Source organism: Oncorhynchus masou, chromosome 1 (assembly GCF_036934945.1).
Source record: "Oncorhynchus masou masou isolate Uvic2021 chromosome 1, UVic_Omas_1.1, whole genome shotgun sequence".
Classification (NCBI taxonomy): Eukaryota; Metazoa; Chordata; class Actinopteri; order Salmoniformes; family Salmonidae; genus Oncorhynchus; species Oncorhynchus masou.
This window is the reverse complement of record NC_088212.1, coordinates 73125490-73140406: the sequence shown is the minus strand read 5'-3', so window position 1 is coordinate 73140406 and position 14917 is coordinate 73125490. Positions and strand designations below refer to the sequence as shown.

Genomic DNA, 14917 nt, shown 5'->3' with positions numbered 1-14917 from the left:
AGCATGACATATACAGCAATCTGAGAGATAGCTAATTGTATTGTTGAGTTGCTGAATAAACATGTGTTGTTCACTCATTTGTAAGAGATGGTGCATCAGTAATTCATTCAATTTGAATGCAAGCTCGGAAAACCCTCTCCGCTGATGGCTACCTTCCAGTTGATTGAATCTCTTGTCCATTCTTCAACCATTTTACATCTACGTCTTCATTGGCCACATCAATACATAGTTTCATTTTATGCCCTTTTTCTACCTGGTAGGCAGGGTCCAGCTTCTTTAGGAAAACTGGAGTTTGGAGACACAGACACATGGAGAGAAATTACTTTTCATATAGTTAACAATACTTATCTGCAGAGCACAGGAGGTTGGTGGCGATTTAATTGGTAACGGCTGGAGCGGAGTAAGTGGAATAGTATCAACTACATCAAACACATAGCTTCCATGCTTGATGCCATTCAATTCACTCCGTTCTGGCCATTATTATAAGCCGTCCTCCCCTCAGAACCTCCTGTGCTGCAGAGGTAACATTTAGCTGTAAATACAGATACAGTAGCTAGCTTCTACAATGGAGGCTTCCATGGAGGGATGACTGAAGGGATGAGTACCTAAATGGGTATTTGCAGTGTCCATTTTAGGTCGGGTTCAGTCTCAGGATGCATAATGTATTAGCTGAAGGATATGTGTTGGTTTCACAAAGATAGAGATACCAACCTTCACTCTTCTTTTCCTCCTTCTTCATCTTCTTCAGCCTCTTCAACATCCCACGCAGGTCTGTTATGCCATACTGGAAGGCGATCTTCTCATACTCACTGGCTGGAGCCTTCTGGAGGATTTCCCATACATCCTCATCAGGCTCATTTTTGACCTGGGACTTAGAGGCACTGGCACAGAAAGAGGGGACAAGGGGACAAGGTAAGCCACTGTCTGAAGCCATCACTCAGCATTATCATTAGGCTACATTACTGACCATGCACAGTAACAGTTAGGTCTACTCATGCTCAATAGGCCTACTTATACATTTTCGTCATTATACATTTTCTTCAATTTTCCATTACAATTTTATAAGTCAAATTTGCATTCAGGTTTCACTCAAAAACTCATTGCAGTCTTCACATAACAATCAGATAGCATATTATTACATCAACAACAATTGTTTCTTACCGATGACCTGGTGAACCTTTAAAACAACTGCTGCGCTCATTCCGAAGCAGAACCCAAGCGACATGCATGACAAGACAAACCAAACAGATTAATACACACATTAAATATACATTGCAGTACCCAAAATCGAATTATAGCACCCTAGAACCCACCCATGAAGACCGCAAACAAGTGCAATAACTACAACAAATATAATTTCTGCTGCAATAGTCTGCAGACATGCAGAAAAGTGACATAGCTATTGTAAAATATTGAAAATAAATTAAGATTAATCTGAATTATATAGAACATCAAAACAGAATAATTTTTACTGCATTATGAATTTTGAAAACAACATTCACATTTTCAACAAACAAGAGATCCTAAAACAATGTGTTTGCCAGTATAGGTCAATGCATGACATCAAGGTAAATGCCAGGGCATGAAATCCACTAGACTAGGAGATGGGTTTGACATTAAGGGATTGAGTGAGACGGAACAATGTCTGTGTGTGATTGGGGCGGAAATAAACCATTGCTTTTAAAACAGGTGGAGTCGTGACAGGATATGGAAGGTAGGTCTTGAGAGTCAGTGATGACTCATTGTGATGATGCAGTGACACTCATAGGGAAGAAACAGGTGCAGACCACAAAGTGTTGTGAACGCTTCTAGTGCATTCAGATGTGTGCTAAATCTCCTGCACTCGCAGAAAAAAAATGTGCTATCTAGAACCTAAAAGGGTCCTTCGGCTGTCCCCGTAAGAGAACCCTTGTAAGAACCCTATTTGGTTCCAGGGAGAACCCTTTTGGGTTCCATGTATAACCCTTTCCACAGAGGGTTCTACACCCAAAAAGGGTTCTCCTATGGGGACAGCTAAAGAACCGTTTTGGAACCTTTTTTTTCTAATAGTGTACTGCTCTATGTGTTCTAGCTTGTTTGGTAGAAGTGACAGTCTTCTGCAGGGCATGAGGGGTGTGAGTGTGCTAGGCAGAAGTAGTCTGGGACCAGTATGAGATTAGCAGGAGGACTCAAGATGCATTGTGAGTAGGCAGAAAGACTGGTTAGTGATAAAGTAGCTGGGAAAACATGTCCATTAATTCAATCTGTTGGGTAAACTAGTAGTAGTCACTTACTCTCTGTATAGTGAAGTCCAGTGAAGAAACAGAGGGGGGGGGGTGACAAAGAGAGATGGACACAATGAGATAACATGCCCAAGAGAAACAAGCTTACTGATTTGGAAAATAATGATGTTACTCAACTTTTTGTTCTGAAATAATCAGAGATAATTCACACTCACCTTTTCTTCAACAAGGCACTGAAGTCCAACTCTCCTGCTTCCTCGCTTCCATCCATACTGCTGTAGAAATATCAGCACCAATATCACAAAGTCAGTACCCTATCAAAGCAATGTATACTTACAGTGTAGTTATCATCATCACCATAAGAGATGAGCAGCACCCTTGAAAACAACAATAAACATGTCGTCCCCCATGAATGATGTTCAGTTCATTACTATAGCTCCTGCCTTGGACGAATCAGTGTCATTTTGTAAGTGCCGGATCTCTGTGGCAAGATGTATCATTCACCCACGTTTTTTTTTTAAATCAGGCCAGTACTGTCTGAGATATCGCGTGTGACTAACGTATGAAGGAACGGACAGAGACAAATCCACAGTCTTCTCCCTATTTTCATAATGGGGGACAATTATAGACAGTAGCAGAAAGGGTGTTGACATATTTTAACGGGTAAGAAACAAAGAGAACTTTGGGACGCACTGTAAATATAGTATAATATAGATGGATAGAGACAGACATGCTGTCTTTTCTGGCATGCTTACCCTGTACTAGTGTAACCATGAGAAGCAACAATCTTCCAAACAAAAAACAAACCACACAAAGTGAATGCCAGCACCTGGTCAAAATCCCCATGGAATCTGTATTCCACACTGATCAATGTGATGAGGGATCTCAGGGAGAGGACAGCCGTTTTATATGCGGCTGGAAGTGTTTATCTCCTCCCTCTGATCTCTGAAGCGATCAGGATTAAACGAGGGCCTGGTGGTTTATGTGGTAGAATTACAACACACGGCAGTGACTTCCTCCAGTGATATCTCTCATCCGACAGCCCTGGAGAACCAGTGCCACAGAAAAGCCTGTGTGTTTTAACACATCCTGACACTTTCAATACCAACAAACCAGGGGCAAGACCAAAACTCACTACGTCAGCTCACTGTTTGTGCAGCTGGCTCCGCTGTTTTGATAAAGACCCCGTGGTAGATCAGAGAGAGAGTTTGAGTGACATATAAAGTTGGTGTGCTGTTAAGCTGCTTGTTAACCCAGCCTATTGTACTCTCTCACCTCCAGACCAGAAGCTGGTTCTGTCAAAGTTGACACGATGACAGTGTTCAATCTGTCAAGCTAAAGGATGACCCAGTGGATTTAACATCTAAGGTGGTCTCTGAGTTAAGTCAAACCCTGTCTCTTTCACACCAAGGCTGTCTTCTCAAATTCCAGCGAGGAAGTTACATATTCCCAGAAACTGTCTCTGTTTGGCCAAAAAGGAAAGCAGAGAAAAAGATGGACTGAAAACCTTTCCCTGAAGTCGTTTTTGGTAATCAGAGGCCCCAGTGTTTGGATATGAACCACCAATGTTGCAGCAAACACCCCTCCGCCACTACCTTCCTGACGGTACACTTCTCTTCCACACACACACACCAGTAGAGGCTGCTGAGGGGAGGATGGCTCATAATAATGGCTGGATCAGAGAGAATGGAATGGCATCAAACCATGTATTTGATACCATTCCATTTATTCCACTCCAGCCATTACCTTGAGCCTGTTCTCCCCAATTAAGATGCCACCAACCTCCTGTGACACACACACACACACACAGAAAGAAAGAAATGTTTGAGCTTACGTGCGCCTGAAAGCTGCCCTGATGTCAAACCCTTCCACAGCCCGGGCCTCTGAAACATGATAGAATAATCAGTTATCTCTTCTCTATCATTGATTTTTATACCATAGGTACTATATAAAATAACTGATATTTACTGTATGATTTAGCAAGGAAAGGCAGGCACTAAGGAGAAAATAAGAACAATTGTAATTTCTGTTAATCTGCCCCTGGTGATTGTACTGTGTGTGAGGGCACCCACCATGCACAGTTAGGTCAAAGTTGCAGCTGTCGAACTTGTCCCGGGATGACACCTCACACCTGTAAGCTCCAGCGAAGCTGGGCTTGGCTGCAATGATCTGCATCTCAAAGGTGTAGACCTGAAATCAAAGGCCAAATAATTCCTGGTAATAATAATGTCAACCAAAACCATAAAACCTCTGAAGTCTTTTGCAAGGTGATCTCTAGGACTTTCCTGAACAACTTTTAACAGCTCATTGCAGTGTCCAACCTATCATGATGTTCGGAACTGTACATTGGTGACAACAGTATGTAACATGCCCATGGATGGGGAAAAGGTCTAACCTTAGAGTTACGATCATAAAGCTCCTTGAGCTGCAGGTTCTTTCCAGACTTGCTAGCCAGGTCCATCCACTTCCCCTTAAACCACTTGATGGTGGGCTTCTTCAGCAGTGAAGCAGCATTCACTTTAGCCACAAAATTGATGTTCTCACCTGGACACAACAGTAGAGAAACATGCTTTGACATGCCCATAGCATCTTTATGAATGGCTTGCATGAATGGTTATGATCTCTGGGGTACTGTTCCCTAATGTTACCATGTCTGGTGTCTAACTAAGTCGCTCTGGAGGAGAGTGTCTGCTAAATGATTCAAATGTAATGGTGTCACTCACCCACAGTGACCTCCCCACTCTGGGGTTTCTCTGTAAACAGGCCAGTGAGGTCTGTCTTCATGTCAGGGGCTTGACTTTCTGGGAAAGGAACAGGAAATGTTAAGCAGGACAGAGCTAGGGAGAAACTGAGAGCAAGTAAACTACCGAGGATTGTTAAACCATCTGTTTTTTGTGTTTTTTTCTTCACAGAAGCTCTGTGGAAGGTTGTGAGGCTGATACAAAGCTAAATTGTGATACTGGCAAGTGCAGTGCACAAGTTTTTCAGTGAAGCATATTACGATGTATCCATTTCCATGCATTGTGACCCTACAACATCACCACAAGCGTGTATCCAGTAGCTCAAAGGATTGGTGGAACAATCTGTGAACATTGGTCTAACCATCAAATCCTGGAGTGTCATGTGCCTGTATATTGGCACCTGGCTGAGGTGCTGCTGGTGTAGTGTCCGCTGCTGCAGGGGTCTCTGCTGGGGTTGGGGCCTCCGCTGGAGCTATAGTGTATGTAGCAGCTGGATCTGAAGCTGCTGGGTCCCCTGCTCCACCCTGGGCTTCCTCTGTTAACAAAGAGTTAACAATGGGAGACTCATAGAACTGAATGTTTCTCTAGTTAGTAAACTAAGTGTACCTTCGACTGTAGGCCATATACACTGAGTCTACGAAACGTTAGGAACACTTTCCTAATATTGAGTTGCACCCCCCCAAGGCCCATGTTGACTCCAATGCTTCCCACAGTTGTGACAAGTTGGCTGAATGTTGGTGGTGGACCAAAGAAAAACTCAGATAATACTTTAATTCCCTTTTGACCCACATTTTAATTGCATAGACAATCCGGGGAAATCCACAATATCAAAAGTGTCACACAAGCAGGAAGATGGCATGCTATGGAGGGGGGCGTTCATGCAGGAACTAATGAGATGATCAAGGAGGGGCATCATGCAGGAACCAATGGGATGCTCAAGGGGTTACATTTTGTGGTTAAAGCCTATGCACATGCTCTCTCTTAACTCATAAAATGTCTTAGCGTTTGAGAGTGCTTTGTTTCCATAGGCCTTTGTTTCCATAGGTCTATCTTCCCTCTCATTAGCTGGAATGGTCCCACCTGATCTCACCTCTTCCTGCCTGCCTTCCATCTTTAAAGGACGTGTATTTCCATTGTTGGAGCGGTAAATAGACTATCTTGTAAATATAATAGACAATCTTTTGCTAGATGGCTCTGAGTGGGCCTATCTGTAATGTATCCGTGCGCGGGCGCTTTCTAATAGTTGCAGGTGGCCTTCCCGTGAGGACGGCAGTATTATGAATGACTCGACTGTGAATTGTGAATTAAATAAGTTCTAATGATTATTATTTCTGCTTTAGACTATTATTCCACATTGAAGGGTAATTAAGGATTTTGGAATGAATATGCATTTTACATTACCAGTTAACTGCCATTTTGACAGAGGTATGTCCCAGGGGGAGCTATAAAAATATAATCGCCTGTTTCGGTCATTTTTAGGAGGCTGATGTGAGCCTGTTATACCCCAACCTGAGTCTGGAGTAGACAGATTTGCCTGCCTCTAGGCATTTTCATTTTCATTATAAGTGTTATTAGAAGTTTGGAAATGTCTATTTTTGATTACTTTGTCAATATTGTCAATTGAATGTCTGGATCACCATTGACATAAATAAAAGCACAACTTCTGCACCTGAACCTGCCTGCCTCTTGCAACATTTCTGCCCTTACCACTGCTACAAGGTCCCTATTTTACACATTTGTCTACGCTTATCTTGCAATATTTCCATTTATCAACTTTGAACGGATCAAGTTTCCATGTGCACTGTGTTATCTCCTGTCAGATGCCTCTTGTGGCTATCTATCCTGAGCACTTGCTGCTGTGGTTACTCATGAGGAAACAATCTGTTTGTGTCAGGCCAGGGTGAAGGTCATCAGGGAGGGTTTGATGTGAATCACAGCAGCCCTGGACAGGCTGGAGCTGCTCCAAGTCTGAGCTCTCCACAGCCACCGTCTCTCTCTGACCCCAGACATGTTTCCATCTTATCAAACCACACACAGCTCCTACTGCCAGGCTGAAAGGGTACATGTTGCTGTGTGATCAACTATGTAGGTAATGTTACAGTACACACTGTGCTCTGTGCTTAATGAAATTAAACATACTGAATGATTGTCTAAAACAGACTGTGATTGAGGTGTTAACAACCAGCAGTGCAACAAACAGTGCTCAGTGATCAACAAACATGTTTATGGTGTCTGGTGGCCTCTGTGCTTGGTGCTCCTCACACTGGGCTCATAGGTGAGTATGGCTCTGGACACACTCCCACCTTTCTTTTCCTTCACTTCCTCCTTCACTTTCTCCTTCAATTCCAATTTGACTTCCTCCATGACTTCTTTCTCCTTCACCTTTAGGTCAAACTTGACTTTTGACCCTCCGGCAATGACTGCATAGGCAGTGCTGTCCTCCTTGGTGACTGCTTGGATGGTAAGTGAGTGCTTGTTTCCATCTGCCTTGATCACATACTTGTCGTCAGAGACAAGGTCCTTTGTGTTGCACTGCCATCTCACCTTCGCATCAGGCTTCTCTGTCTCTGTCTCAAAAACTACTGTTGCCCCTTCCTCTGCCACCTGAGTCTTTGGCTTCTTGGAAAATGCTGAGACTGGAGAGGGAAGGATGGGTTAGAATGAAATTATTCCCTTTAAGATGCCCAGTTTGTCATGGATTTTTGCAGTAAATTGTGATGTAAAACCTTTGAGGTGCACTATGATACACGATAGTAGTTCTATTATCAAAATGTTAGCACTTCAGAAAAATGACAAATAAGGTTATACAATGCATTCTTAAGGTATTCAGACCCCTTTCCTTTTCCCGCATGTTGTTACGTTACAGCCGTATTCTAAAATGGATTCAAGAAATTGTTTCCCTCATTAATCTACACATAATACCCCATAATACAAAGCAAAAACAGGTTTTTCGAAATGTTTGCAAATTTATAAAAAATAAATAACTGGAATACCTTATTTACGTAAGGATTCAGACCCTTTGCAATGAGACTTGAAATTGAGCTCAGGTGCATCCTGTTTCCATTGATCATCCTTGAGATGTTTCTACAATGTGATTGGAGTCCACCTGTGGCAAATTTAACTGATTGGACAATGTTTGGAAAGGCACACACCTGTCTATATAAGGTCCCACAGTTGACCGCACATGTCAGAGCAAAAACCAAGCCATGAGGTCGAAGGAATTGTCTGTAGAGCTCCGAGACAGGATTGTGTCAAGGCACAGATCTGGGGTAGGGTACCAAAGTATTTCTGCAGCATTAAAGATCCCCAAGAACACAGTGGCCTCTATCATTCTTAAATGGAAGAAGTTTGGAACCCCCAAGACTCTTCTTAGAGCTGGCCGCCTGTCCAAACTGAGCAGTTGGGGGAGAAGGGCCGTGGTCAGGGAGGTGGCCAAGAACCCGATGTTCACTCTGACAGAGCTCCAGAGTTCCTCTGTGGAGATGGAAGAACATTCCAGAAGGACAACCATCTCTGCAGCAATCCACTAATCAGGCCTTTATATTCAGGGGCGGCAGGGTAGCCTAGTGGTTAGGGTAGCCTAGTGGTTAGAGCGTTGGACTAGTACATGACAACCCTAGTACATGACAACCCGTTTGGAGTTTGCCAAAAGTTACCTAAAGGACTCTTAGACCATGAGAAACAAGATTATCTGGTCTGATGAAACCAAGATTGAACTCTTTGGCCTGAATGCCAATGATTACTTCTGAAAGAAACCTGGCACCATCCCTACGGTGAAGCATGGGGGTGACAGCATCATGCTGTGGGGATGTTTTTCAGCAGCAGGGACTAGGAGACTAGTCAGGATCGAGTGACAGATGAACGGAGTAAAGTACAGAGAGATCCTTGATGAAAACCTGGTCCAGAGCACTCAGGACCTCCGGCTGGTGCAAAGATTAACCCTCTAACAGGAAAACAACCCTAAGCACACAGCCAAGAAATTGTAGGAGTGGCCCAGTCAGAGCTCAGACTTGAACCCAATCGAACATGTCTGGAGAGACCTGAAAATAGCTGTGCAGTGACGTTCCCCATCCAATCTGACAGAGCTTGAGAGGATCTGCAGAGAAGAATGGAAGTAACTTCCCAAATACAAGCTTGTAGCATCATACCCAAGAAGACTCAAGGCTGTAATCACTGCCATGGTGCTTCAACAAAATACTGAGTAAAGGGTCTGAACACTTGTGAAAATGTGATATTTCCGGTTTAAAATGTTTATAAATTTGAAAAAAATTACAAATACCTGTTTTTGCATTGTCATTGTGAGATATTGTGTGTAAATTGATGAGGGGCAAAAAAAATAGTTTTTAATCAATTTTACAATAAGGCTGTAATGTAACAACATGTGGAAAAAGTCAAGGGGTCTGAATACTTTCCAAATGCACTGTATATACAGTAACCTTAATTGTACCCCTATTTTAAATTCAGTTGAAGTAATCAATTGAAATTGATAAACGCTGAAAAGGCTAATCTTATCATTGCAATCATCTGTATTGCAGTGGGTTGATATCAGAGCTCTCCAATGTGTTGTTAATGAGAGGTTTTTATTGTCTAATACATTTCTCCCCTCTGTGAGTTGTATCAGGTATTTTATTACCCTCTAACCATAGAATGGTTTCCAATCAGCTCATACATCACAAATTAAATGACCTCCACATGGAGCAAGACGACCCTATGGGTTTAAATATAGAATGCATTTGTGCCCCACTAATAAATGCACTCAGCAGGCAACCCCAGTGACAGGGGCACAGGTAGCACAGTAGAGGGATTAGTGAGACACTATTTTAGTTGCGCAGGGAGCATAGAAAGAATGTTGCGCCTGTTCTGGGCTTTCAAGTGTGCTCCCTTTTCAGGCTATTGATGATAGGTATCTCCTCCTTAACCTCAACTGTGTATTTATTGGGCCTATTTATATTACATTTCACTCAAATTCATCCATATAAAGTAAAGTAAATGAGAAAAAATATATAATATGAGGGTTGAAACATATTTTGAACTAACAATCGTTATTGTAAAAAGAAAAGAGAAAAATAACAAGCAAGCAAAGCAGTTAGCTAGCATTATATAGTTCACCTGTATCTTCTAGTTCTTGTTTTATTTCCGTCCAAATAGTTCACCACAAACAATTTCTTCATCAGTTGGGGAATTCAAAACCCCTTTTCAGATGCAGTGCAAAGCATCTTTGTATCAGTAGAGAGACTCATTCTACATTTAAAAGACACTTCAACAAAAAAACAGATTTACAGAATAATTATCTGTTGATAACAGGGTCTTGATGTTAATGCTGAATTACTCAAACAGCCCATGACTGTTGTACTTTGGGAGATCTTGAACGCTAGATGTCTTAGCAGACATATTGTATCTGAGTAACTGATACTGGGAGGAGGCTGCATTGTCATCTGATCTGTTGAGTTGCTCTTTCCACAGTGAATGGCAATGTTTTCCGTCTGACCCAAAAAACTGGAAAGTCATTTGTCTGGTTAGACTCCTGTGAGGCATTTCTGGATCATCTGCACATGATGAGTGATGTTTACACATGAACTCAGTGGTGCATGAAATGATGCACTCTGAATTTAGAACTTAGGCTTACATACACTCCCCTATGTATTTATTTGGACAGTGAAGCTAAAACATTGAGATCAAATGTTTTATATGAGGCGACAGTACAGAATGACACCTTTTATTTGTGGGTATTTTCATACATATCTGTTTTACCGTTTAGAAATCAATACACTTTATGTATCTAGTCCTCCCATTTGAAGGTGTCATAAGTATTTGAACAAATTCACTTACAATGTATAACATTTTGTCAAAAGTTTCGTATTTGTTCCCATATTCATAGCACGCAATGACTACATCAAGCTTGTGATTATATGAACTTATTGGATGCATTTACAGTTGGTTTTGGTTATGTTGTGCCCAATAGCAATGAATGATAAATAATATATTGTTTCATTTTGGAGTCACTTTTATTGTAAATAAGAATCAAATATGTTTCTACATTAATGTGGATGCTACCATGTTTATAGAGAATCATGAATGAATCGTGAATAATGATGAGTGAGAAAGTTACAGATTCACAAAGGTCATGACCCAAAAACATGCTAACCTCTCACCATTTTTTTTTGGGGGGGGGGGGGTATGATATTTATTCCTCTGTAACTTTCTCACTCATCAATAGTCACGATTCATTCATTATTATTTGTAATCAAATTAATTGGTCAAAATATGACACCTTCAAATGGGTGGACTAGATACATGAAGTGCTATCATTTCTAAACGGTGAAACAGATCATACCTGGGAGACTAGTCAGGATCGAGGGAAAGATGAATGGAGCAAAGTACAGCGAGATCCTTGATGAAAATCTGCTCCAGAGCACTCACAACTTCCGACTGGGGTGAAGGTTAACCTTCTAACAGGAAAACAACCCTAAGTACACAGCCAAGAAAACGCAGGAATGGCTTCAAGAAAAGTGTCTGAATGTCCTTGAGTGGCCCAGCCAGTGCCCGGTCTTGAATCCAATCTAACATCTCTGGAGAGACCTGAAAATTGCTGTGCAGTGATTCTCCCCATTCAACCTGACAGGGCTTGAGAGGATCTGCAGAGAAGAATGGGAGAAACTCCCGAAATACAGGTGTGCGAAGCTTGTAACGTCCTACCCAAGAAGACTGGAGGCTGTAATCGCTGACAAATGTGCTTCAACAAAGTACTGAGTAGAGGGTCTGAACACGTACATAAATGTGATATTTTTTTATAAATCTAAAATTCGTTCTAAAAACCTGTTTTTGCTTTGTAATTATGGGGTATTGTGTGAAGATTGATGAGGGGGGGAAACAATTTAATCCATTTTAGAATACGACTGTAACATAACAAAATGGGAAAAAGTCAAGGGGTCTGAATACTTTCCGAATGCACTGTACACTCCCTTTACAGTTTCAATGGATCAAATAGACAGAAAAACTGAACAGAAGACATGCATAGCTAATATGAAGCTGAAGAGGCAAGCATTGGCAAAGTTTCCCCTTGTAACAGCAACAACTTTCAAACGTAACCTCTCTGAAATACAACTGTGAAGACAAGAAACTATGACATGAGATGATCAGTGATCAAAAGTCCCACCAGTCCCACAGGTTGGGAGGGATTTGTTATTACAGAGGGAAAAGAGAGAGGAGGTAAAACATCCTGCGACATCTTTAGATAGCAGCTGGAGATACAGTGATGCTGAAGTAAAATGAGATGGAATCTGATCAGGTACGCTTACCTGTTTTTTTGGCCGGCTCTGGCATCCTGATCGAATGTGTCTTCCAGAAAGTAACCAACAATAAATAACAGGCTCCTTCCTAGCTCACCACTTGCGTTTAATAGTGGGGCTCCTGAGCAACCCCCCTTCACAACAGCACTAACCCAACCTCTTTTGTCATGATGTCCAGACCCAATCCCCTTTCTGTCCGGCAATGAGATAATAGACGTGCACCTCATCCCTCCCTATCCCCCCACCCCACATTAACACAACGCCCAGACCCCTCTGACCTCCTGCAGACCATATTTCAACCATCTCTTCTCCCAACACCTGAGCTGCATGACAGGCAAAGCGAGGGAGGGAGGGAATGGAAGGTGGGGGGTTAAATTTAGAACCTGAGTCCAGCGATGTCTCCTGCTCTTTCTAGATTTGTGCCGCGGCCTGGCCTTGTAAAAAGTAGTAGCCGCTTCAGAAAACAGCAGACAGGAGACTAGAGCAATCCTTTTATCTTTTGGCAGGAATGTGAGTGCTTTTCCCCTGGTGAACAAGGACTTCCAGGACTTTCAGGAATCCTTCTATGGCCGTAGGCATAGCTTTCCATCATCAGTCTGGTAAATTTAACATTCATTTTCTGAACAGGCAGCACTGTGAACGGCAAAATATTTTTCCTTATGTTCGTAATGTAACAATACTTTTTCATGTAAAACAAGTATTCCAAATAGCAGTCAATTTGACATCAGAACCTAATTTCCCTAGGAAGTAATACACATATATGTGTGACCTTTACCCTCTCTAAATAAATCCTCTTCTGGTTGAATCATACACTGTTGCCTGACACACTGGAGCTTAGCATCTTATTAGTAGGGGCCTACCATCTGAAGCCTCGGCTTGGTGGCATAGCGAGGACATGACAGACTGACAGACTGACTGGAGTAAAATATTATGGAGTTTGGAGGCGGGCAAACTATTTTGGTATAATAAGGCATGTCTGACCCTGATCTTGAACACGACGTCCTGATCATTTTAGGACTTTTCTTTTTGTGTTTTACCTTGGCCTTGTGTCTGCCCAGTTTTCTCAAGTGTCCCAGCAATTACCGTAAACTACAGTACCAGTCAAAATTTTGGACGCATATACTTTTTCCAGGATTTTTCTTTATTTTTACTATTTTCTACATTGTAGAATAATAGTGAAGACATCAAAACTATGAAATAACAGTAGTAACCAAAAAGTGTTAAACAAATAGAAATATGTTTTACATTTGAGAATCTTCAAAGTAGCCACCCTTTGCCTTGGCGGCAGCTTTGCACACTCTTGGCATTCTCTCAACCAGCTTCATGAGGTAGTCACCTGGAATGCATTTAAATGAACAGGTGTGCCGTGTTAAATAGTGTAATTTCTTTCCTTCTTAATGTGTTTGAGCCAATTAGTTGTGTTGTGACAAGGTAGGGGTGTAATACAGATGATAGCCCTATTTGGTAAAAGACCGAGTCCATATTATGGCAAGAACAGCTCAAATAAGCAAAGAGAAATGACAGTCCATCATTACTTTAAGACATGAAGGTCAGTCAATTCGGAAAATATCAAGAACTTCGAAAGTTTCTTCAAGTGCAGTCACAAAAACCATCAAGCGCTATGATGAAACTCATGAGGACTGCCGCAGGAAAGGAAGATCCAGAGTTACCTCTGCTGCAGAGGATAAGTTCCTTAGAGTTAACTGCACCTCACATTACAGCCCAAATAAATGCTTCACAGAGTTCAAGTAATAGACACATCTCAAAATCAACTGTTCAGATGAGACTGCGTGAATCAGGCCTTCATGGTCGAATTGCTGCAAAGAAACCACTATTTAAAGACACCAATTAAAATAAGAAACTTGCTTGGCCCTAAGAAAGACAAGCAAAAGACATTAGACCAGTGGAAGTCCAAATTTGAGATTTTTGGTTCCAACCGCCATGTCTTTGTGAGACGCGGAGTAGGTGAACGGATGATCTCCGCATGTGTGGTTCCCATCGTGAAGCATGGTGGAGGAGGTGTGATGGTGTGGGGGTGCTTTGCTGGTGACACTGTCAGTGATTTATTTAGAATTCAAGGCACACTTAACCAGCATGGCTACCACAGCACCCTTCAGTGATACGGCATCCCGTCTGGTTTGCGCTTAGTGGGACTATCATTTATTTTCCAACAGGACAATGACCCAAAACACACCAGGCTGTGTAAGGGATATTTGACCAAGAAGGAGATTGATGGAGTGCTGCATCGGATGACCTGGCCTCCTTAATCACCAGACCTCGACCCAATTGAGATGGTTTGGGAGGAATTGGACCGCAGAGTGATAGAAAAGCAGTCAACAAGGGCTCAGCATATGTGGGAACTCGTTCAAGACTTTTGGAAAATAATTCTAGGTGAAGATGGTTGAGAGAATGCCAAGAGTGTGCAAAGCCGTCATCAAGGGAAAGGGTGGCGACTTTGAAAAATCTAAAATATATTTTGATTTATTCAACTTTTTGGGGGTTACGAAATGATTCCATATGTGTTAATTCATAGCTTCTACAATGTAGGAAATAGTAAAATATAAAGAAAAACCCTTGAATGAGTAGGGGTTTCCAAACGTTTGACTGGTACTGTATACAGTTGAAGTCGGAAGTTTACATACACCTTAGCCAAATACACTTAAAC

General features: G+C 41.9%; 1 protein-coding gene across 1 annotated transcript in view; it reads right to left on the bottom strand.

The window, feature by feature from the left end:
- Nucleotides 1-6074, bottom strand: part of LOC135543587 (myosin-binding protein C, cardiac-type-like) — a 34446-nt gene extending 28372 nt beyond the window's left edge. Inside the window, exons 1-10 of the mRNA XM_064971008.1 lie at nucleotides 6044-6074; nucleotides 5364-5498; nucleotides 4946-5023; nucleotides 4618-4766; nucleotides 4295-4412; nucleotides 4057-4105; nucleotides 2438-2497; nucleotides 2274-2276; nucleotides 712-881; nucleotides 153-285 (exon numbers count right to left, since the gene is read on the bottom strand). Coding sequence (XP_064827080.1) covers nucleotides 153-285; nucleotides 712-881; nucleotides 2274-2276; nucleotides 2438-2497; nucleotides 4057-4105; nucleotides 4295-4412; nucleotides 4618-4766; nucleotides 4946-5023; nucleotides 5364-5498; nucleotides 6044-6074 — 926 coding nt within the window. The remainder of the gene's footprint in view (nucleotides 1-152; nucleotides 286-711; nucleotides 882-2273; nucleotides 2277-2437; nucleotides 2498-4056; nucleotides 4106-4294; nucleotides 4413-4617; nucleotides 4767-4945; nucleotides 5024-5363; nucleotides 5499-6043) is intronic.
- Nucleotides 6075-14917: the final 8843 nt, after the last annotated feature.